This window comes from Hemitrygon akajei, chromosome 12, assembly GCF_048418815.1.
Source record: "Hemitrygon akajei chromosome 12, sHemAka1.3, whole genome shotgun sequence".
Lineage (NCBI taxonomy): Eukaryota > Metazoa > Chordata > Chondrichthyes > Myliobatiformes > Dasyatidae > Hemitrygon > Hemitrygon akajei.
Genome location: NC_133135.1, coordinates 15,444,135 through 15,469,203, shown reverse-complemented (window position 1 = coordinate 15,469,203; position 25,069 = coordinate 15,444,135). Strand labels below are relative to the sequence as shown.

The window sequence follows — 25,069 nt, the reverse complement described above, 5'->3', positions numbered from 1 at the left end:
CAGGATGTTGCCTGGTTTGGAGAACAAGTCATATGAAGCAAGGTTAGCAGAGCTGGGACTTTTCTCTTTGGAGCGTAGAAGAATGAGAGGGGACTTGATAGAGGTCTTCAAGATTAAGAGAGGCATAGATAGGGTGGATAGTCAGTACCTGTTTCCCAGGGCACCAATAGCAAACACCAGAGAGCATTTGTACAAAATTAAGGGAGGGAAGTTTAGGGGAGACATCAGGGATAAGTTTTTTATGCAGAGGGTTGTGAGTGCCTGGAATGACTTGCCAGGGATGGTGGTGGAGGCTAAAACATTAGGGGTATTTAAGAGCCTCTTGGACAGGCACATGGATGAAAGAAAAATAGAGGGTTATGGGGTAGTGTGGGTTTAGTACGTTTTTTCTTAACGATTATATGGGTTGGCACAACATGGAGGGTTGAAGGGCCTGTACTGTGCTGTAACGTTCTATGGTTCTATGGTGACTGTTACAAAAGCAGCAATGAAGAATCCTTCTATGAGTGACAGTATTCCTGAGTCTCCACCTGGAACTTGTACGACCGACAGTCAAAAAAACTGAGCTTCTGACACAATGAGGGAAGCCCTGAACACCACCTGAGATGGAGGACCTTTATTGCTGCCTTAAACGTCAGTGGCATAACAGGCAGTAAGTGTAAGAAGGTTCAAGTGGAGTGAGACCTGCACCCATAACTCTCTGCCTCTGAAGTGAGAGTGTCATTGGTAATATCCTAAACAAACCCTTTACTCTGACGTTCACTTTCATTCCCCTGCATGATCATAACAGAAAAAAGACTTCGATGCTCACACATTCAACAAAATCATAGTTTTGATTGGCATTAGAAATACAAATCAGATGTTTCTGTCAGTAAGATACATTGGAACAATTCTGACCCTTGGTCTCTGACCATTGTGTACATGCCAGCACCAATCCAGGCCTTGATATGAGCTGTAAGGACCAATAAAGCTGAACTCAATGATTCAACTTGACATCAAATTGTTCATTGTTACCATAATAATTCCACATTTCTATTTTATAATATGTATTACCATTTTCCATGAATCCTGGTAGGCACTTGGCCTGTCCTCCTGTTCTGACCGTTATCTTTGTGGTACCTTCGAATCCCTGTACACGAACTTTAACCGCATATCTTCCAGTTCCACTGTAGTCGAGGAAATACTTAGAGTAAATCCCGTCATTCCTGACGATATCAGCACCTAATGTCAAAATAAATGAATATAGACTAGTGTCATAATATAAAGAAATGTGAATACAGAAAAATTAAATAACTGTGTACAAGAGGTACAAGGGATATTAAAGCTGCACTAATAATTATCCATGCTAAAAAATAGCATTATGGAGGAGACTAACCTCAATACAATATGTCCAAACACTGAACTTCAAAACTTTCTTTGATTGTTGTGATGCATTGGCTTTGACGTCAATAGAGCCACAAAGCAGTGCTTTGGCCGAATGAGTCCACGTTGCCCATTCAGCTAGACCCAATTTCCTACATTTTGCCCACATCCCTCCAGGGTCCTACTTCCATGTACTTTCTTAAATAATATTATACTGTAATCTGCTTCAATCACTTACTTCTCCTGGCAGATCATTCCATATACTCACCAGACTCTACATGAAAAGTTGCCCCTCAAATCTCTTTTAAAAACTTTTCCCTCTCATTCTAAGTCTATGTCTCCTAGTTTTAGATTCCCTGAATTTGTGGAAAAATACTGTTACTATCCACCTAATCGATACTTCTTATAATTTCAAACATTATAAGATTGCCCCTCATTTTCCAAGTTTTCAATACATTGATAAATTTTAATCTTTTAATCTTTCATTTATTCTTTTTATTGTGAAGTATCTGGTTATAACCACTAATGCTAATATTTGACTTGCGTTTCAGAGTCACGACATGGTGTATTAGACAAGATAAGTCTGACCTTCTCTAAAAAACTCCAGTGAAATAAATTGGTATGGATTTCTAAAGAAACAATCCCACTGTTTGTGTTCACCCTCGGGGGCTTCCCTTTTATAGTCCCCATTGTTAACTGAATATAAACTGGAGAGTTTTGTTGGCCCTACCACCACATCCATAAGGAAATGGAAAAGAAAGATGAAAATGTAAGACAATATCACAAGTTGGAATCTAATTTAAACCAAGCTATAGCAACTATCTTTTGATCTAGAGCTGTTTTGCTTTTTAGCTGCACAGAGACTAAATCTCAGCTTTATTTCAAGGTCAAAGTCAAAGTAAAAATTATTATCAAAGTACGTATATGTCACCATATACTACCTTGAGATTCATTTTCTTACAGGCATTCACAAAAAAATAAAGAATTAGAGGAGAATTTATGAAAAACTCTGCATAAACAAAGACTGACAAGCAACCAATAAGCACCAGAAGACAATTAGTGCAAAATCAAAAAAAAAAATACTGAGCACATGGATTGTAGAGTCCTTGAAAGTGAGTCCATAGGTTGCAGAATCAGTTCAAAGTTCTGGTGAATTTAGTTATCTATGCTGGTTCAAGAGACTGATGGTTATAGGGTAATAACTGTCCCTGAACCTGGGGGTATAGGAACTAATGCTCCTGTACCTCCCATCCAATAGCAGCAGTGAGAAGACAGCATGGCCTGCATGTTGGGGTGTTTGATAATGGAGGCTACTTTCTTGTGGTAGTACTTCATGGAAGTATATTAAAGGTCAATGTAGACACGGTGCACATAGAGTATTCAGAGCAAGTGCAAGGCCTGGACTTGATGTATCATTGAAATTACTGCTGACTCAAGTCAGGAGATGAAGGGATGGTTGCCCTAGCAATGAGAGGAAGAAACATGCACCTGCCAACAAGAAGGTATGGATTGAGTTTGTGTCGAAGGAGAGCATCAGAAGCTCTGTGCCGTGAGATCTCTGAATTTACTGAACAGAGTTATATTTATAACTTTATCTTTTTGTACTGTGATGCCTTATAATCACCTAACCGAACAGAGTGCCCATGGCTGAATGCTGAAAAGCCTTGAGCAAAGCAATTCTTGAAATTGTGATTTTGAATTTACCGACTTTATCCCATGAGGAAGAAGAGATTAAAGATGTCACATGTACATCAAAGCATCGAAACATGCGCCATTTGCATCAACAATCAATGCAATCTGCGATTTTTAAAAGATGTTTTATTGAGCTAGAATGTGGAAGAGCCCTTCCAGCCATTAGAGCCACATTGTCCAGCAATCCCCTGAATTTAATCCGAGCCTAATCACGGGATACTTTATATTGACCAAGTAACCTACCAACTAGTATATCTTTGGAATGGGGGAGAAAACCGGAGCACCTGGAGGATACCCATATGGTTACGGGGAGAAGGTACAATCTCTTTACAAACTGCAGTGGGAATTGAACAGCAACCTTACAGCTGGCACTGTACTAGCATTACACTAACTACTGTTCTACACCTCTAATACACCTCCAAATTTAATGGTTTAATCTCACTAATTACATCTTGCATCACATCACATCACATCATATCCTCCATCACATCACCTCTCATACCCACCTAATTCTGATCAACACTCACCCTTCACTTTCCTGATGTGCATCCAGTTATCTGTCCAACATTGCCAGTGACCCGTTTCTTTATGCAATGTGACACATTAGCCTTATCATCTCTTGACTGAATGGGGACCATACTATGGCCTGACATTGAGAAGGTCCAAGCATGGCGCTTGTAAAAACCACTGAGCAGATCACTGGGTTCTCCCTCTCTCCTACTTGTGACATTTACTGGGAATGTTGTATACAAAGGGCCCGAAGCATTGTTGAGGCCCTTTCTGACAATCTGACAATCTCTTTAACCCACTACTATCAGGAAGGAGGTACAGGAACATCAGGTCTAGGATTGCTAGACTGGTTAACAGCTTCTTCCCTTTGGCTGTGAGACTAGTGAATATCCTGCCATGACCGAACTGTTTACTGTACAGTTTGCTGTTTACTGTTTATATGTGTTGAGCTCTACATACATTGTAAACTTAAACTTGGACTTGTTAAGATTGTGACTTTGCCATGGCTAAATCACAGTCGTTCCTTTTGTCCTCATCTGTCCAGAAGTGTCACAAGACATGCATGAAAATAATTCTTCAATGGCTTTCTCCCCTCCATGGGCACTGTGACAAGATGAATGGACCTACAGAAGAACTTACAAATATACCAAGGTGGGACTGTTCAAAAAGTTAAATTCTTGTCTGCTGAAACACAGGCCAGGAGGGAAAAGAAGTAAGCACCAGAATTCAAAGTCAGGTATTAATTGTGAAGGTGAAAAGCTTAAGAGAAACATGAGGGGGATCTTCTTCACTTAGAGGATGGTGAGAGTGTGGAACAAGTTGCCAACAGAAGTGGTAGATGTGGGTTTGATTCCACCATTTAAGAGAAATTTGGAGAGGTATATGGATGGGAAGGGTATGGAGGGCTATGGTCCAGTGCAGATCAATGGGATGAGATGGAATAACAGTTTCATACTAACTAGATGGGCCGAAGGACCTGCTTTTGTGCTTTAATGCTCTGTGACGCAAGAAGCAGGGAGAAATGGAGATCATTTAAAGGCAGTGAAGATGAACGTGGGATCCACAGTGACTTGGATCCAAAGATATAATGTAGTGATGGAAGGTTGTTGCAGAGTTCTAACAGCTTTCAAATACAATGTGTTATTAATCCCATCATTATGATCTATCATATAGTTCTTTAGAAAGGAAGCTAACTTTTGATATATCTGCAGTTTTGGAATGTGCAATAGAACTACACTTTTTTTTATTCACGGGGACATTTAATGAGTCCTACCTAAGCCATCATCCAAGAGCTTCAATGTAACTGGAGGGCCACTGGGACGTTCAACAATAGCTGTCACATTTGTATTCAGAACTGGCTGAAATCCATAACTAACTTCCACGTAGCAAATCATCGGGCTGGTGGGATCCTTCCTGCCGATGTGCCCATTAACTTTGATTGGTGGAGCTTGTGGATCTGCTGCTCGTGATGTTATGATGATTGTTATGACCTGTTTGGCTCCTGGGTTTTGAATGCTGTAGATCCAAGTTCCAATCTAGGAAACAAAGAGTTAGAAAAATATTATTCTTCCTCACTGACTTGTTTCATATAATCCAGCAGAGCCCATGTTGTTCTTCTGCCAGCTGAACTGATCTCAGCCAAGACTCCCAATGTTCACTCCAATTTCTTTTACAGTTACTCAGATCTACCATTGCTCTGTGCAGGAAATACTTACATGACCTGAAAACTCTGGGGACATTTTTCTTTTTTGTAATACTATGACTATTTAGAATGAAAATTGAAAAATCAGATATTTTTGATTTTATTTATTAATTGAAGTATATAATGAAATACAGTACAAAAAAGAAAATCTTTAACATTTCGTAGGCTTTTAAACTTTTAAACTTAGATGGTATCTGTATTCATCAGGTTGGTGATTTATTAACAACAAGCTATCCACTTCCATTCTATGTTTATTATTACAATTTGTGACAGTGTTGCAACTTGAAACACTGACTATGTAAATATGTTGAATCTCTAAAATGTTTCAAAGTAAATATTGTGGTGTGTTTATCATTTAGAAAATCTATGGATTATATTCATTAACAATTAATTACATAATTTCACAATTATATTAGTATAAACTGAAAATCATTTTAACATTATAAGACCATAAGATATAGGAGAAGGCCCATCGAGTTTGCTCCTCCATTTCATCATGGTGGTCCGATTTTCATCTCACCCTCAGTTTCCTCGACTTTCTCCCCATATCCCTTCATGCCATGACCTATCAAGAATCTATCAACCTCTGCCTTAAATATACATAAAGACTTGGTCACCTCAGCTGCCTTTGGCAAGGAGTTTCATAGATTCACCACTATCTGGCTAAAGAAATTCCTTTTAATCTCCATTCTAAATAGACAACCCTCTATCTGAGGCTATTTCCTCTGGTCTTTGACTCTCCTGCCTTAGGAAATATTCTCTCCACATCCATCAAGGTTTTCACCATTCGATAGGTTTCAGTGAGGTCCCCCTCATTCTTCTGAATTGCAGCAAATACAGGCCCATTTGCCAAAGGTGGTTCATTTTCATGAACCTCCTTTGAACCCTCTCCAGTTTCAGAACATCCTTTCTAAGATAAGGGCCCAGAACTGCTCACAATGCTCCAAGTGAGGCCTCACCAGTGCTTTATGTAACAGAAAATTACAGCTGCGCATGAACAAAGGCTACGTGCATGGGAACATTTCAGTCTCCGCCGGCCACACACCCACGCAGCTTAGAGGGAACAGTACTCTTAAAATAGCCTCATTATTATTTGCTTGGCTTGGAAGCAATGGCCAGGACACTGATAGCTGACTGCTTTCCAGCTTTTATTACTGGGCATTGAATTCAGGAAGGGGGCAGCGCACATGTTCCTGTCTACATCTTGATGAAAAGTTTGAAAGATATGCACAATCAACACTTTTTATTGACACTTTTACCTTCAACTATTATTAAGCGCACTAACTACAATGCTAATCTGCTGGAAGAAAACAGTTGTGCAGAAGCTGAAAGATACCAAAGCCAAACCTTTTCCACTCACTGTCAGTCTCATCTGTTCTCTAAAGATAAAGCTTAGCTTTTTTTGTTACATGTACATCAAAACATGCAGTAAAATGTGGCATTTGTGTGAACAATCAACACGGTCTGAGGATTGTGCAGGTGAAACCTGCAAGTGATACCATGCCTCTGGAACCAACATAACATTCACTTCTCTCTTATTAACTCCAACCCAACACGTACCTCTGCAATATTGGAGGAAACTGGGTCTCTCAGAGGAAAGCCATGTGACCACAGGGAGAAGGTACAAACTCCTTCCAGACAGTGGTGAGAATTGAATCATGATCGCTAATTGTCTGTGCTGTAAACTATTACAACTACAGCTACTGTGACAACCATGCTGTTCAGATATGGCTCCATTCTGCACAGCAGACTTACTGGCTTTGAACAGCAGATTGCACCTTCTGACTTCTGGAGAACTCAAAATATACCAGGGAAGTCGTTCTGGTGTGAAACAAAAAGCTCATTTCTCTCACCTGCCTCATGCCATAGGATCTCAAATGTGCTGTAAGGAAGGGTGAGAGCACAGCTAACACAAATGTTGCTTCACAGTTCCAGAACCCTGGTACAGTCCTGAACAATGATACAACCTCACACCCAACACGAGGAAATCTGCAGATGCTGGAAATTCAAGCAACACACAAAAAATGCTGGTGGAACACAGCAGGTCAGGCAGCATCTATATGGAGAAGCACTGTTGATGTTTCGGGCCAAGACCCTTCATCAGGGTTGGCCCGAAACGTCGACAGTGCTTCTCCTCATAGATGCTGCCTGGCCTGCTGTGTTCCACCAGCATTTTGTGTGTGTTGCTGTAACCTCACCTCTACATGGATTCATCAGCTAATAAACTCAAAAGGCGAAGCAGTATTCAGGAAGAACTTTGATTGTCTGGAATCTCTATTATGCAGGCACAGTGAGTTCAAGCAGAAATAACAAAAGAAGTCTTCAGAATCATAAGCAATCCATTCAAGTATGAACTGCTACAGCTGTGAATGATCATAAGACCAGAAGACATAGAAGCAGAATCAGGCCATTCAGCCCATCAAGTCTCCTCTGCCATTCAGTCATGGCTGATCCCAGATCCCACTTAACTCCATACACCTGCCTTCTCGCCGTATCCTTTGATAACCTGACTGAGCAGGAAACGATCAACTTCCACCTTAAATATACCCATGGACTTGGCCTCTACCATATCTGTGTCAGAGCATTCCACAGATTCTCCAGCTAAAAAAATTCCTCCTTTCCTCTGTTCTAAAAGGTTGCCACTCAATTTTGAGGCTGTACCCTCTAGTTCTGGATAACCCCACCATAGGAAACATCCTCTTCACATCCACTAATCCTTTCAACTTTCAATAGGTTTCAATGAGATCCTCACGCATTCCTTTAAATTCCAGTGAATACAGACCTAAGCTGGCAAATGCTCTTCAAGTGTTAACCCCTTCATTCCCAGAAGCATACTCAAGAACCTCTTCTGGACACTGTTCAACGACAACACATAGTTTTTCCAGCCAGCAGGGTGAGTATCAGTGCAGTAGAGGTTCAGAATCAAAAAGGGTAGCAAATACAGTACTCATAATGTTATATCTCAATGCATGGAGCATAAGAAATAAGGTGGATCATCTTGTTACACGATTACAGATTGCCAATTATGATGTGGTGATCATCACTGAATCGTGGCTAAAGGATGGTTGTAGTTGAGAACTGAGTGTCTCAATTTACACGTTGTATCAGAGGGATAGGATGGTAGTCAGAGGGAGTGGTGTGGCTTTGCTGGTAAAGAATGACATGAAATCAGCAGAAAGATGGTGACATAGGATCAGAAGATGTTGAATCCTTGTGGGTTTATATTAAGAAACTGCAAGTGCAAAAGAACCCTGATGGCAGTGATATACAGGCCTCTCAACAGTGGCTGGCTGTGCACCACAGCTTACAACAGGAAATAGAAAAGGCGTATCAAAAGGGGAATGTTATGATAGTCATGGGAGATTTCACCATGCACATCGATCAGGAAAATCTTATTGGTAATGGATCTCAAAAGAGTGAGTTTGTTGAATGGCATTTTAGAGCAGTTTGTCATTGAACGTACTAGGGGATCAGCTGTACTAGATTGGGCGCTATGCAGTGAACTGGAGGTGATTAGGGAGTATAAGGTAAAAGAACACTTAGGAACCAGTGATCACAATATGATTGAGTTCAACTTGAAGTTTGATAGGGAGAAAATAAAGTCTGATGCAACAGTAATTCAGTGGAATAAAGGAAATTACACTGGAATAAGAGAGGTGTTGGCCAAAGTATATTGGAAGGATATGTTGACAGGGGTGACTACAGAGCAGCAATGGCAAGAGTTTCAGGGAAAAATGAGGAAGGTGCAGGATAGATGTATTCCAAAAACAAAGAAATTCTCAATGGCTGACAAGGGAATTCAAAGCTAATGTAAAAGCAAAAGAGAGGGCATACAACAAAGCAAAAAAGAGTGGGAATACAGAGGATTGGGAAGCTTTTAAAATTCTACAGAGAGCAACAAGAAGAGTCATTAGGAGGGAAAAGACGAAATACAAAAGCAAGCTACCAAATAATATCAAAGTGGATAGTAAAAGCTTCTTCAAGTATGTAAAAAATAAATATGAGAGTGGATATAGGAAAATGAGGCTGGAGAAATAATTACAGGGAACAAGGAGATGGCAGATGAACTAAATGAGTATTTTGCATTAGTCTTCGCTGTGGAAGACACTAGCAATGTGCCAGATGTTGAAGGGTGTGAGGGAAGAGAAGAGAGTATTATTTGGAGAAGTTGCTCAAAAAGCTGAAAGATCTAAGGATATATAAGTCACCCAGACCAGATGAGCATCACCCTAGGGTTCTGAAAGAGGTAGTAGTAGAGATTGTGGAGGCATTAGCAATGATCTTTCAAAAAAAAATCACTGGAATCTGGCATGGTGCCAAAGGACTGGAAAATTGCAAATGTCTCTCCACTCTTCAAGAAAGGAGGAAGGCAGCAGAAATGAAATTATACACCAGATAGCTTGACAGTGGTTTGGAAGATGTTGGATTCAATTGGTAAGGTTGAGGTTATGGAATACTTAGTGACACAGGACAAGACAGGACAAAGCCAGAATGGTTCTCTTAAGAGAAAACATTGCCTGATGAACTTGTTGGAACTCTTTGAGGATATTACAAGAAGGATAGATAAAGGGGATGCTGTGGATGTTGTATATTTGGACTTTCAGAAGGCCTTCGACAAGGTGCCACACGTGAGGCTGCTTACCAAGTTAAGAGCTCATGGGATTACAGGAAAGTACTGGCATGGTTACAGCATTGGTTGATTGGTAGGAGGCAATGAGTGGGAATAAAGGGGTCCTTTTCTGGAAGGCTACCAGTGACTAGTGGTGTTCTGCAGGGGTCAGCGCTGGGACCACTTCTTTTCATGCTGTATATCAATGTTTTAGATGATGGAATAGATGGCTTTGTTCCCAAGTTTGCAGGTAGTGTTGAGGAAACAGGTAGGCTGCAGGTCGATATTAGGCAATTGGACAAGAGAGTGGCAAATGAAATACAATGTTGCAAAATGCATGGTCATGCACTTTGGTAGAAGAAATAGATTTGCAGCCTAGTTTCTAAATAGGGAACAAACCTAAAACTCTGAGATGCTTAGGGACTTGGGAGTCCTTGTGCAGAAGGTTAACTTGCAGGTAGAGTTGGTGATGAGGAAGGCAAATGCAATGTTAGCATTCATTTCAAGAGGTCTAGAATACAAGAGCAAAGATGTGATGCTGAGGCTTTATAAGGTGCTGGTGAGGCCTCACCTTGAGTATTGTGAACAGTGTTGGGCTCCTCATCTTACAAAAGATGTACTGGCATTGAAAAGGGTTCAGGGGAGGTTTACAAGGATGATGCTGGGAATGAAAGGGTTATCACAGGAGGAACGTTTGATTGCTCTGGGTCTGTACTTGCTGGAATTTAAAAGGATGAGGGGGATCTGATTGAAACCTTTCAAGTGTTGAAAGGCCTAGACAAGGTAGATGTGGAAAGGATATTTCTCATGGTGGGGGAGTCGAGAACAAGAGAGCACGATGTTAGGATAGTGGGGCATCCACTTAAACCAGAGATGTGGAGAAACTTCTTTACGCAGAGGTGAATTTGTGGTGAATTTATTACCACAAGCAGCTGTGGAGGCCAGGTCATTATTGTTCCTTTTACCAAAATGCAATATCATGCATTTCCTAACACTGTATTCCATCTGTATCTTCTTTGCCCATTCTTTCAATTTGTCCTGCTGCCATCTCATTGCTCCCTCAACACTACCTTCCCCATCACCTTTCTATGTATCATCCACAAACTTTGCCACAAAGCCATTAATTCCATTATCCAAATCATCAACAAACAATGTGAAAATTAGCAGTCCCAATAATGAACCTTGAGGAACACCACTACTGCAGTTACTGGTAGCTAACCAGAAAAGGCCCCCTTTATTCCCACTCACTGCCTCCTGCCTGTCAGCCATTCCTCTATCCACGCCAGTATCTTTCCTGTAACATCACTGGCTTTTTATCTTGTTAAATAGCCTCATGTGTGGTATCTTATCAACTGCCTTCTGAAAGTACAAGTAAATGACATCCACTGTCTCTCCTTTGTCCACACTGTTTGTTACTTTCTCAAAGTACCTTCACAGATTTGTCAGGCAATATTTTCCTTTACAGAACCCATGCTGAATTTACATAAGAAAATAAGAAATGGGAGCATGAGGAGGCCATCTGGCCCATCGAGCCTGCATCACCAAAATTTAACTTATTTTATCATTAGTCTCCAAGTACCCCAAAACCTCATCCTTAATAGTAGACTCCAACACTTTCCCAACCACTGAGGTTAGGCTAACTGGCCTATAATTTTCTTCCTTTTGCCTTCCTCCCTTCTTAAAGAGCGGAGTGACATTTACAATCTTCCAGTCCTCTGGGACCATGCCAAAATCAAGTGATTCTTGAAAGATCATGACCAGTGCATCCATTATCTTTTCCGCAGCCTCTCTCAGGACTCTGGGTTGTAGCCCATCTGGTCCAGGTGGCTTATCCACCTTAAGAATTTGTGTTTGCCGAGCACTTTTTCCTTTGTAATAGCAACAGAACTCACTCCTATTCCCTAACACTCACGGACCTCTGGCAGATTGCTAATGTCTTCCACAGTGAAGACAGATGCAAAATACCCATTAAGTGCATCTGCCATTTCTTTGTCCCCATCACTACTTCACCAGCATCATTTCCTAGTGGTCCAATATCAACTCTCCCCTCCCCTTTACTCTTCCTATAACAAAAAGAATGGTATCCTCCCTTATATTATTGGCTAGTTTGCCTTCATATTTCATCTTTTCCTTTCTTATAGCTTTTTAGTTTCCTCTTGTTGGATGTTAAAAGCTTCTCAATCATCCAACTTTCCACTCACTTTTGCTACCTTAATGGTCCTTTCCTTGGTTTTTCTCCAATCCACCTGAGCAAGTTCCTCTCCCATGCCTCTATAATTCCCTTTATTCCATTGCAATATTGATACATGTGACTTATGCTTCTCCTTCTCAAATTGCAGTATGAGTTCAATCATATTATGATCTTTGCCTCCTAAGGGTTCCTTTACGTTAAGCTCCCTATTAAGATCTGGGTTAGTACACAACACTCAATCTTAGATAGCCTTTCCCTGAGTAGGTTCAAGCACAAGCTGCTCTAAAAAGCCATCTCAAAGGCACTCAACAAGTTCCCTTTCTTGTGATTCAACACAAACCTGATTGTTCCAATCCCCTTGCATATTGAAATCCCCCATTACAATTATGACATTACCCTTATTACATGCCTTCTCCAGCTTCCTTTGCAATCTCAACCTCACGTCTTGGCTATTATTTGGAGGATTATATATGATTCTCATAATGTGTTATTTTATACCCTTGTAGTTTCTTATCTCCATTACAAAGAGTCAACATTCTCTGACCCTGTCACCTCTTTCTAAAGATGTAATCCCATCTCTTACCAACAGAGTCACACCACCACCTATGCCTTCCTGCCTGTCCTTTTGACTCAAAGTATACGCTTTCCTAAGCTCCCAACTATGACCTTCTTTCAACTATGACTCAGTGATGCCCACAACCTTATGCCAATAAATCTCTAGCTGTGCCACGAGTTTGTCCACTTTATTCTGACTGCTATGCACATTTAAATACAGTCCTGTATTCTCACCCTTTTGAATTTTGTCTCTGTAGTACAATTTATTTCTTTGTTCTGGATGCATTTGTCTCCAGTCTTTGGCTTGCTCTTCCTTACATTAATGTTACATCCATCAGCTACTTGTAAACCTGCTGGCTCATCCTCAGCTCTGTCATACTGGCTCCCATCCCCCTGCCATTTAGTTTAAACCACTCCCAACAGATAACTCTAGTAAACATGCCTTCAAGAATATTGGTTCCCCCCCACCCCACCACCAGATTCAAGCTCAACCCGTCCCTTTGGTACAGATCCCACCTGCTTCAGAAGAAGTTCCAATCATCCAGAAATCAGAATCTAGTCCCTGCTCCCTGCTCCAATTCTTCATCCATGCACTTATCCACCACCTCATTCTATTCCTATCTTCACTGTCATGTGGCACAGGAAGCAATCCCGAGATTACTATCCATGCGGTCCTGCTCGTCACCTTCCTTCCTAACTCTCTGTATTCTGTTTTCAAGACCTCTTCCCTTTTCCTACCTATGTTGTTAGTACCAATATGTACCATGACTTCTGGCTGCTCACTCTCCCTTTTCAGGATATTGTGGACACATTCAGAAACATCATGCACTCTGGCACCAGAGAGGCAACCTACCATCCACGTTCCCTTTTTGCGTCCACAGAATCGCCTATCTGCCCCCCTGACTATAGAGTCCACTATTACTGCTGACATTCTCTTCAGTTCCCTACTCTTCTGAGCTAGAGGGCCAGACTAGCTGTTGCTTCCACCAGGTATGTCGCCCCTCCCCCCCAACGGTACTCAAAATGGAGTAACACACGCAAAATGCTGGAGAAACTCTGCAGGTTGGTAGCATCTACAGAGACGTTTTGGGTGCAGAGTCTGCTCTGTGAGTCTCACAGAAGATTCATCAACCAGCTCATACTCTGGAGCTCTAGACTGGGAGCAAAACATCCTCTGTCCCAGAGAGCATCTCACCCAAAATGCTGGAGGAACTCAGAAGCTCAGGCAGCTGCAATGGAACAGAGGAACTTTGGCCAGGAGGTGCATTTCATATTTACTTCTTGGGATGCTGATGGCTGCTGTGGAAAATAGGGTCATATCTGAACTGAGAATGGATGAGAATGCATTTGGACAAATTAACCAGAGCAAACAGACAATCAACTAGAAAACAATCGAAAAGCAAAAGCAGAAATACACAACTGGTCAAACAGCACCCAGATGAATGCTTTAGCCATTATAGCACATATTTTGATCCATACCTCTGCAGTGCCAATAATCTTAAGACGGGCTGATCTTGCAGACTGATCTATTTTGAAGTCAGAATTACTGTAAGTATTTCCGCTGGGGTCATGTACAAATATTATTGGATTATCTCTCTCCCAATTCACCACAAAAAAGGTGTCATTCCCAACTGTCTTATCAATGACAACTGTGCCATTCAACCAGCCGCTGGTCACCAACCTTTGTCCTGAGTTTTCAAGCTGGAACCAAACAAACAGAATTATTACTTTACTGTAATAAAATCAGTAAGTGAAATTAATGGTATTTTCCCTAGCTAAGTTGCTGGATAAACTTTAGTTGTGGCTAAATAGCAGAATCTAAAAGGATAGAACATAGAACATTGAAGAGAACAGGGCAGGAACAGGCCATTCTGCCAACAATGTTGTGCCAAACCAGTTAAAAATCCATTTTTAAAAAACCCAAAAACTAATCCCTCCTACCTATATTATGTCCATATCCCTCCATCTTCCTTACATCCATGTGCTTAGCCAAACACCTCTTAAAAGATCAACACGTACAAAAAGGGTCTCGGCCTGAAACGTTGACTGCTCATTTCAACGGATGCTGCCCGACCTGCTGTTCATCCAGCTTTTGTACGTGTTGATTTGACCACAGCATCTGCAGTGTACTTTGTATTTATCTCGTAAAAGATGTTTGCCTTTATGCCTTTACCACCATACCAGGCAGCACATTCCGGGCATTCACAACTCTCTGAGTAAAAAACTTACCACTCACATCCCCCTTCAGCCTAACGCCTCTCACCTGCAATGCATGCCCTCTGGTATTAGACATTTCAACCCTGGGAAACAGATATTCTTTGTCCACTCTAACTATGCCTCTCATAATCTTGTAAACCTCTATTAGATCTTCCTTCAGCCTCTACCACTCCAGAGAAAACAACCCAAATTTATCCAGCCTCTCATGATAGCACATGCACTCTAAATGAGGCAGCATCCTGCTAAACCTCTTCTGTACCCTCTCCAAAAGCTCAACATTGTTGCTGAAGTGGCGTGGCCAGAACTGTACGCAGTACTCCAGATATGGCCTTAACAGAGTTTAATAAAGTTGCAACAAAACCTGCAGACTTTTCAACTCAGTGCTTCGACTAGTAAAAGCAAGCATTCCAGAGGCCTACATAACCACCTTGTGGACCTGAGTAGCTACTTTCAAGAAGCTATAAACTTAGATCCCAAGATCTGTCTTCTCAACAACACTGTTTTGGACCTTGCCCTTAACAGTATACTGTCTCCTTGCATTTGCCCTACTGCCATTTCTTGCCCATATCGAACTGATCTATATCGCGCTCTTTGCCAGTCTTTTACCCTATCCACAACTCCACGAATCTTGGTATCATCTGCAAATTGACTAACCTACCCAACTATATTTTCATCCAGGTCATTTATATACAATTCATATATCAGAGGTCCCAGTAGAGATCTCTGTGGAACACCACTAACTACAGACCTCCAGCTCAGATAAGTCCCTTTGAGAACTACCCTCTGTTTGCAATGCCCAAGCCAGTTCAGAATTTAAACAGTCAATTCACCGTGGATCCCACATATCTTAATCTTCTTGATTAGCCTCCCATGAGAGACATTGTCAAACACCTTATTAAAATCCATTAATACAACATCCACTAGCCTACCCTCACAATCTCTCTTGTCACCTTGTCAATAAATGCAATCAACTTAGTAAGGAATGACCTGCCACACACAGAGCCTTGCTCACTCTTCCTAATTGGGCCATGGGTTTTCAAATGCTCATATATCCTATCCCTAAGAATTTTCATCAGCAATTTCCTGACACTGCCATGAAACTCATAGGTTAATAGTTCCCAGGATTTTCCCTTGTTCCCTTCTTAAATAGAAGTACAACATTAGCCACCCGCCAGTCCTTGCCTGTGGCTAGAGTGGGCACAAAAACGTGGGTCAGGGGCTCAGCAATCTCACCTCTTGCCTCCTACAACAACCTGGGGTAAATCCTTAATACTCATTAGGAGGCCCAACACTTCCTCCTCCTTGACCTCTAAACACCCTAACGTATTTATACACTCAGCACTAATGCCCATCCTCCATATCCTTTTCCTTGGTAAATACTGAAGCAAAGTACTCATTATGTACCTCAATCATAATGTCCATATCCAAGCAAATTTTTCCCCCTTCACACCTTACATCTTCTCCCTAGTTATCCTTTTACTTGGTGTATGTATAGAATGCCTTGGGATTCACCTTAATCCTTCATGACCCCTCTTTGCATTCTTAATTACCGTCTTCAGTTCATTTCAGGCTCTTTATACTCTTTGCGCTTGGTTTGATCCTGACTTCAGAAGCTTTGTACAATTTTTATTTTTCTTCTTGACTAAACTCATCACCTCTCTGGACATCCAAGGCTTTCTTATCTTTCCATCCGCATCCTTCCTTCTAATAGGAGCCTTTCCTGTACTCTGTGCAATTGCTCTTTAAGCACCCTCCACATGGATGATGTGGTCTTGCCAGAGAAAAACTGTTCCCAATTAACTTAATTCCTGCCTATTGCCCTGATAATTTTTCCTACTCCAACCTAAAACTCTCCCACAAGAGGACATACACTATCTATGGTTATCTACAGCTATCTTGAAAGTTAAGGAGTTGTGGTTACTGTACCCTAACTGTTCATCCACTGAGAGGTCAGTCACCTGGCCTCGCTCATTATTCGACACCCGGTCTGGTGTGGCCCCTCCTCTCACTGGACCATCCACATATTGATTTAAGAAACCTTCCTGGATACACTTAACAAAATCACCCCCATCTAAACTCCTTACACTAAGAAGGTTCCAATTTATATTATGGAAGCTGAAATCCCCCATGTCAACAACCCTGTTATTTTTACACATTTCCTTAATCTGATTACATATCTGTTCCTCAGGGTCCTATTGGGGGTCCGTAGTACAATCCCAGCATTGTGATTACACCCTTCCTATTCCTGAGTTCCACCCAAATAGACTTAATGTCTAACCCCTCCATTATGTCTCCTCTGAGAGCAGCTGTGATATTGTCCCTGATTAGTAGTGCAACTCCACCCCCTCTTTTCCTCCTCCTCTATCTTTTCTAAAACTTTGAAAACCTGGTATATTAATCACCCATTCCTGCCCCTCTCTCAGCCACATTTCAGTAAAGGCTACAGCATCGTAGTTCCATGTACTGATCCATGCTCTAAGTTCATCACCCTTACCCATAATACTCCTAGCATTAAAATATACACACGTCAATCTATCTGACCCATCATACCTGTTATTTTGATTTTGCCTTTCAGTACTTTTCCTGACATCTACCTTTGGGTCCAGTTCTTCCCTTACTGATCTGGGACTTTGGTTCCCAGCCCTCTGCAAAATTATTTAAAACTCTCCCAAGTAGCACCAGCAAACCTCGCAGCCAGGATATTGGTTCCCATTGAGTTCAAGTCCACCCCATCTCTCTTGTACAAGTTACCCCTTCCCCAGAAATTTCCCAATGATCCAAGAACTTGAAACCTTGTCCCCTTACCATCTCTGCAGCCACTCATTCAACTGTGCTGTCGCCCCATTCCTACCTGCACTAGCCCATGGTATAGGGGTAATCCAGAGATTACAACCTTGGAGTTCCTTCCCTTCAGCTTTTTTATATACTCACTGCGTAGGACCTCTTTCCCTTTTCTGCCTGTGTCATTGGTACCAATATGCACCATGACCGCTGGCATTTCCCCCTCCCCATTGACAATATCCTACAGCTGCTCCTATTCATCATGGACCCTAGCACTTGGGAGGTAACACCCCAATCGGTAATCTGCTTTGTTATAAGAATCTGATGGTTGAGGGACAGTAAGTATTACTACATCTGGTGGTGTGAGTGCTAACCTTCTTCCTGATGACAGCAGTCAGAAGAGAGCATGCCCTGGGTGGTGGGTGTCCCTGCTGACGGATGCTGCTTTCCTGTGACAGTCCTTCATGTAGACGTGCTCAGTGGTTGGGAGAGTTTTACCTGTGATGGACTAAGCCATGTCCACTACTTTTTGGTACAAACGTACAATTTTCCTTTCAAGGGCATTGGTGTTTCCATACCAGGCTGTGATGCAGCCAGAGAATCTTCTCTCCACTTCAGATCTATAGAAGTTTGTCTAAGTTCTAGATGTCATATCAAATCTTCACAAACTCCTAAGGAAGTAGAGGGACTGCTGTGCTTTCTTTGTAATTGTGCTTACGTGCTGGGCCCAGGATACACAATAGTCCAAGTGCAGTCAGATTTCATGGAAGTAAATTATCGTGGAATTTGTAGCTGTCTAACATCTCCAGTCCAGGGATCAATCTGGAACTCTTGTGTAGAGTTTGCAAACTCTCCCAGTGATTACATATGTGCTCCTACTTCCCAAAGGTACATTGATAGATGTTTTTGCTACCTGATGATGGTGCCTCCATTGGTGGTAAGTCAATAATGAAACAGGGGAATCAATGGGCATGTGATGGAATAAATGTTAGGGCTAAAGAGGGAAAGGGAAATCGGATGGAGTCATACAGTCATACAAACATACAGGAGAGAAACAGGCCTTTCAACACATCTAGTCCATGCCATCCTTGTCCTATCTACCTGCACCCAGCCTATAGCCCTCCATACTTAGTTCCTCAAGTCCCAGCAACATCATTGTAATGATAGATGGGGTTGCTCTGATTTGCAAGGCCTCTTTCAGTGGTACAACAATATAATATCTAATTTTATTGATTGTGTTAATATGGAGGAATAAACTTCATAAATACATGCTACACTCTTTAAACTATTATAGTTTTCGATACAGCTCCCGTTGTGTGCCACAATGAATTGCTACAAACCAGGGGAAGAGTGGCTTGGTTCATGGACGATGCTGCAGGAATGAGTCTAGAGTCTCGGGTTGAATAGATAGTTGGAAGACCACAGGAATAGCTAAGAGGTGAAATGGAAGTCGGAGACTCAAGCAGTGACTAAGATGGATGTTAGACATGGAAGCATTTTGGCAATGTGGCCCTTTGGTATTAATATCTCTAATGCAACAGTTTAAGTAGGATCTTACTGAAAAATATTCAAACCTGGATGGACAGTTGGCTGCTGTTACCATTTCCTGATACTAATCCCGTGAAGGAATCAATTAATCCATTTACATCCACGTTATCAGTTGCTGCAAACTGTAAGCCCCCTGCAGGACAAAAATGACAAATTTTACAAAAAGCTCAGCTATTATTTATGACACATACTAATTGAAAAAAGGTGGGTGACATGGTATCTTAGCGTTTAGTGTAACGGTATTACAATGCCAGCATCCAGGTTCAAATCCCACTGCTGTCTGTAAGGAGTTTGTACATTCACTCCTTGACCATATGGGATTCCATAAGAACATAAGACATAGCAGTTGAATTGGGACATTTGGCCCATTGAGTCTGCTCCACCATTTGATCATGGCTGATCCTTTGTTTCCGTGTTCAGTACCACTTCCGGTAACCTTTGATGCTGTGTCCAATTAAGACGCTGTCAAGCTCTGCCTTAGATACATCCAACAACATGGTCTCCACAGCTACCCATGGTAACAAATTCCACAAGTTCACCACCCTCTGGCTAAAGCAATTTCTCCGCATCTCTGTTTTAAATGGACGCTCCTCCATCTTGGGGACAAGGTGCCCTTTTGTCCTAGACTCCTACATCATGGGAAACAACCTTTCCGCATCTACTCTGTCTAGGCCTTACAACATTTGAAAGGTTTCAATGAGATCCTCCCCCTCATCCTTCTAAATTCCAGTGAGTACATGCCCAGAGCTATCAAGGTTCCTCGTATGATAACCTTTTCATTCCCGGAATCATCCTTCTGAACCTCCTCTGAACCCTCTCCAATCTTTTCTTAGATGAGGAGCCCAAAACTGTTCACAGTACTCAAGGTGAGTCCTCAGTAGTGCCTTATAAAGCCTCAGCATCACATCTCTGCTCTTTATTCTACACTTCTTGAAATGAATGCTAGCATTGCATATGCTTTCTTCCACCACCAACACAAAGTGTAAGTTAATCTTTAGGGTGTTCTGCACAAGGACTCCTAAGTCCCTTTGCATTTCAGATTTTTGGATTTTTCTCCCTGTTTAGAAAATAGTCTATCCATTTATTTCTACTACCAAAGTGAATGACCATAAATTTTCCAACATTGTATTTCATTTGCCACTTTCTTGCTCATTCTCCTAATCTGTCTAAGTCCTTCTGCAGCCTACCTGTTTCCTCAACACTACCTGCCCCTCCACCAATTTTTGTGTTATCTGCAAACATGGCAGCAAAGCCATCTATTCCATCATCTAAATCATTTATATATAGTATAGAATGAAGCAGCTCCAACACCGACCCCCGCAGAACATCACTAGTCACTGGCAGCCAACCAGAAAAGGATCCTTTGATTACCACTTACTGCCTCCTACCATCAGCTAATGTTCTAACCATGCCAATAACTTTCTTGTAATACCATGGGCTCTTAACTTGGTAAGCAGTCTTATGTGTTGCACCTTATCAAAGGCCTTCTACAAGTCCAAATATAAAACATCCACTGCATCCCCTTTATCTATCCTACTTGTAATCTCCTCAATGAACTCCAACGGGTTCAACAGACATCCTCACTTTGTCCTGTCTTGTCCTGTTTCACCAAGTACTCCATAACTTCATCCTTAACAATTGACTCTAACATCTTCCCAACCTCTGAGGTCAGGCTGACTGGTCTTTCTTAAAGAATGGAGTGGCATTTGCAATTTTTCAGTCCTCTGGCACCATACCAGTGCCCAATGATTTTTGAATCATTGCTAATGCCTCCACAATCTCTATGCTACCTCTTTCAGAACCCTAGGGTGCAGATCATTTGGTCCAGGTGACCTCTGTACCTTAGGTCTTTCAGCTTTTTGAGCAGCTTCTCCCTTGTAATAATAATTGCACTCACTTCTCTTCCCTCACACACTTCAACATCTGGCACACTGATAGTGTCTTCCAGAGTGAAGACTGATACAAAATACTCATCTAGTTCATCTGCCATCTCCTTGTCCCCTGTAATTTTTTCTCCGGCCTCATTTTCTAGCGGTCCTATATCTACTCTCATCTCTCTTTTATTTTTACATACTTGTAAATGTTTTTACTATCCACTTTGATATTGTTTGTTAGCTTGCTTTCATATTTCATCCTCCTAATGACTTTTTTCTTTGCTTTCTTTAGGCTTTTAAAAGCTTCTCAACCTTCTATCTTTCCACTAACTTTTGCTGTGTTGTATGCTCTCTCTGCTTTTACATTAGCTTTGACTTCCCTTGTCAACCACAATTGTACTATTTTGCCATTGAAAATTTCTTTGTTTTTGGAGTACATCTATCCTGCATGTTCCTCATTTTCCCCAGAAATGCACACCATTGCTGCTCTGCTAACATTCCTGCCAGGAGCTACTTCCAATTTACTTTGGCCAACTCCACTCAAACCACTGTAATTCCCTTTACTCTACTGAAATACTGTCTCATCAGATGTTACTTTCTCCCTAAACATTTCAAGTTGACCTCAATCATATTGTGATCACTGCTTCCTAAGAGTTCTTTTCCTTCAAGTTCCCTTGTGGCCTCTGGTTCATTACGTGACACCCAATCCAGTATAGCTGATCCCCTAATAGTCTCCTCCCGTAGTTCACTGATGTACAGGTTAGTTAACGGTCACTTGAGTGTATTTGGGTAGCACTGGCTTGTTGGGCTGAAAGGGTCTCTTATTGTGCTGCATCTTTAAAAATAAATTAATAAGTCCTAACCAGTAGGATTAAAATAGTTAAATCCTTCAGTTCTGACTTTAACTTTGCCCTTCTGACATGAAGAGATGGAAGGTGTTGTGTATAAAGTGGCTGCTCTGTTAGTCCTTTCCACAGTCTTAACAGGACATCCTGGGCAGTGTGTTCCCAGAATCCAGGATTATGTTCATGAAACGGAAGACAGCTGTCCAGTGTCTTCTGCTACTCAGTGTTTGGTGGGTTCATATTCCCCACACAGTATCTTCAGCTATTTCCTTTGACCAGGTATTTTAGTGCAGTTACCTGTCATGTTTGAGAGCTCTTCTAACTGTACAGCTGCAGATGGTCCTAGAGCAATGGTGTGGATTACAGCTCCACTTGCTTCCACTTCTGGGAAGCAGGTGCTTATTTGACCATCCTGTCCATCTGTCAGTAAAATAATTTCATCACCCTCTGTAGCACTGTCATCACCATGAAGTACCTGCAACAATCAGATGTCAACATGGAAAAAATGCAACACTTGAAATTAGTAGAACTGGCCAAACATTCCAGGTTTACCTGAAATCCAGCCCTAACCCCAGCACAGACGCTCGTTCCCCCATCAGCTTTTGTTGGTAACAGCTGTACAAGATACTCCCTTACGGCATCATTATCGATCCTTTTTAACTGTGTTTTAATGGTTGCACCAGAGTTAAAAGTGACAATTCCAACTAATGATCCTGTTTCAGCAATCTGCAGTAGGAATATCTCAGCTGCTTGTTGGAGCCTGACAATGCGATTTGCCTGTATATCAGAAAAAGAAAATTCAGTGTCCAGCAAAATCTCATTTAGTTGACTTAGTTAAACTTTATATATTGAGAAAGATTTTTTAAAAATAATATAAATTTATTTTAATCAAGCAGCCTGCTTTGCTGTGGATGGTGTTGAATATCTCCTTTACTGTTGCTTGATCCACAGAGATTCATGTAAGTAAAAAAACATTCCAATTCACATACATGACATGTTACATGGTGGAGAGGATTTTAGGGAGTCAGGAGGTGAGACTTTTGGGTGACTCCCCAAAGTCCTCTGTACCACATAAGCATTAGAAAGCTGCATAACCACCACTGAGATTACCACATCATCAAGGACATCTTCAAAATCAGATCAACAACACGAGAAATTCCGCAGATCCTGGAAATTCAGAGCAGCACACGCAAAATGCTGGAGGAACTCAGCAGGTTAGGCAGCATCTATAGAAATGAATAAACACTCGATTTTTGAGGCTAAGACCCTTCTTCAGAACTCAATTGGCGATGCCTCAAGAAGGTGGCATCCATCATTAAGGACCCCACCATCCAGGACATGTCCTCTTCATCAGAGAGGAGGTACAGGAGCCTGAAAACCCACATTCACATTAGGAACAGCTTCTTTCCACCATTAGAATTCTGAATGGTCCATGAGCCATAAATTTACTGCCCTTTTTGCTCTGTTTTTGCACTACTTTTCAATATTTTTCACTGTAATTTATAATAATTTTAATGGATTCTACTGAAATGCCACTGTAAAACAACAGATTTCATGCATATGTCAGTGATAATAAATCTGATTCCGATTCTGAATACCCAGACTTTGGGCTGTTCTTGTTGAAAGTCACACGAGAGGAAATTCAGCCCAAAATTATAACCTAATTAAGGAGGCGCCTTTTTAGCTGAAGACTGGTGAATTTGTGGAATGGTCTACCACAGAATGCGGTGGAGGCCAAATCTGAGTGTATATTCAAAGTGAAGGGGATAGATTTCTGACTGGTTGGGGCATCAAGGGATATGACGAGAGGGTAGGTGTATGGGGTTGAATGGGATCCGGGATCAGCCATGATGGAATGACAGAGTGGACTCGATGGGCTGAATGGTCCAATTCTGCTCCTATATCTTATGGTCTAATAACATAAAAGATCTTACCGATCCCATGCTTCCTGAGACATCAAGGACTAAACAAAGCACACGGTCCTTGGCCTGTAGAAGTGTGAATGTTGGCTGGACTGAACCATTGTGAGGTGACAAAATGTTTTTGAAATCTTCTGACTGGCTGATCACGTCCCAAGTGCTCTTGTAATTGCACATTTCGTTCTGCATGTTGGGTGCTTCAGGATTGTGGGTCTCAGAATCACAGAATTTATCTACCTGGATATTTGTGGAAACAAAACTAGGGTTAAAGAGGCAAGACATACAAAATTCTGGAGGAATTCAGCAGGTCAGTCAGCATCATTTGACGAACCAACATTCGACGTTTCCAGGTGAGACCCTCCATCAGTACTGGAAAGGAAGGCAGCTGAAGCCAGAATCAAAAGAGCTTTGATCGGTAACCAATCTGGACATCAGAAATTTTGAGAGGAGGGGATTTCACTCAGGTCCAGTGCCCAAGGATGAAAAGGAGCAGTGGATCGCTATCACAAAATAGAGCTTTGACCAGTGACCAATCCAAACATGGGAAGTTTTAGAGGAGGGGTTTTCACTCAGGTCCACTGCCCAAGTAGAAAAGGGAGCAGTGGGTTGCTACAGCGAAATGGAGCTTTGACTATCAAACAATCCATGTTTGGGATTGATTAGTAAGAGCAAATTAAAGGAATGCAGGGGTAAGCATAGTGACCATCGTTGCAGCGGTCATGAATTGAGTGGACAGAGTCAGAGTGATGATCTTGATACTTTAGCTCTTTGAGGCTTCAGTCAGAAAAAGCAAAGGAAAGAAAAACTCAAGTTTTTTCCTTCCCTTCTGTAAACTGTAGCTGCTGAGCTAGGACAGTAGAGATGCCAGCCGGGGTAGCGGAATGCTCCTCTGTGCCCTCCAATGTCCCTGATGACTACAACACAAGTAGTTGGAGCTGGAAACAGATGAGCTCTGGATCATTCGGGAGGCTGCGGGGGTGATAGGTAGGTCATATAGAGAGGTAGTTACCCTCAAGGCACAGGACACAGGAAACTGTCTGACAATCAGGAAGGGGAAAGGGGATAAACAGTCAGTGCACAGTACCCCTGTGGTCAACCCCGTCAACAACTTTGGAGACTGTTGGGGGGGTAGTTGACCTAACAGGTCTCTGGCACTGAGTCTGGCTCTGTGACTCAGAAAGGTAGGGAACTGAAGAGGATGGCAACAGTAATAGGGGACTCTGTAGTTAGGGGGACAGATAGGCGATTTTGAGGATTTGAAAAA

At 41.8% G+C, this 25,069-nt stretch overlaps 1 protein-coding gene across 1 annotated transcript in view; it reads right to left on the bottom strand.

The window, feature by feature from the left end:
• LOC140737433 (calcium-activated chloride channel regulator 1-like) overlaps positions 1-25,069 on the bottom strand; it is a 65,574-nt gene that overhangs the window by 21,612 nt on the left and 18,893 nt on the right. Inside the window, exons 6-12 of the mRNA XM_073063919.1 lie at positions 23,821-24,042; positions 22,439-22,663; positions 22,184-22,361; positions 19,194-19,300; positions 14,101-14,322; positions 4,838-5,099; positions 1,054-1,221 (exon numbers count right to left, since the gene is read on the bottom strand). Coding sequence (XP_072920020.1) covers positions 1,054-1,221; positions 4,838-5,099; positions 14,101-14,322; positions 19,194-19,300; positions 22,184-22,361; positions 22,439-22,663; positions 23,821-24,042 — 1,384 coding nt within the window. The remainder of the gene's footprint in view (positions 1-1,053; positions 1,222-4,837; positions 5,100-14,100; positions 14,323-19,193; positions 19,301-22,183; positions 22,362-22,438; positions 22,664-23,820; positions 24,043-25,069) is intronic.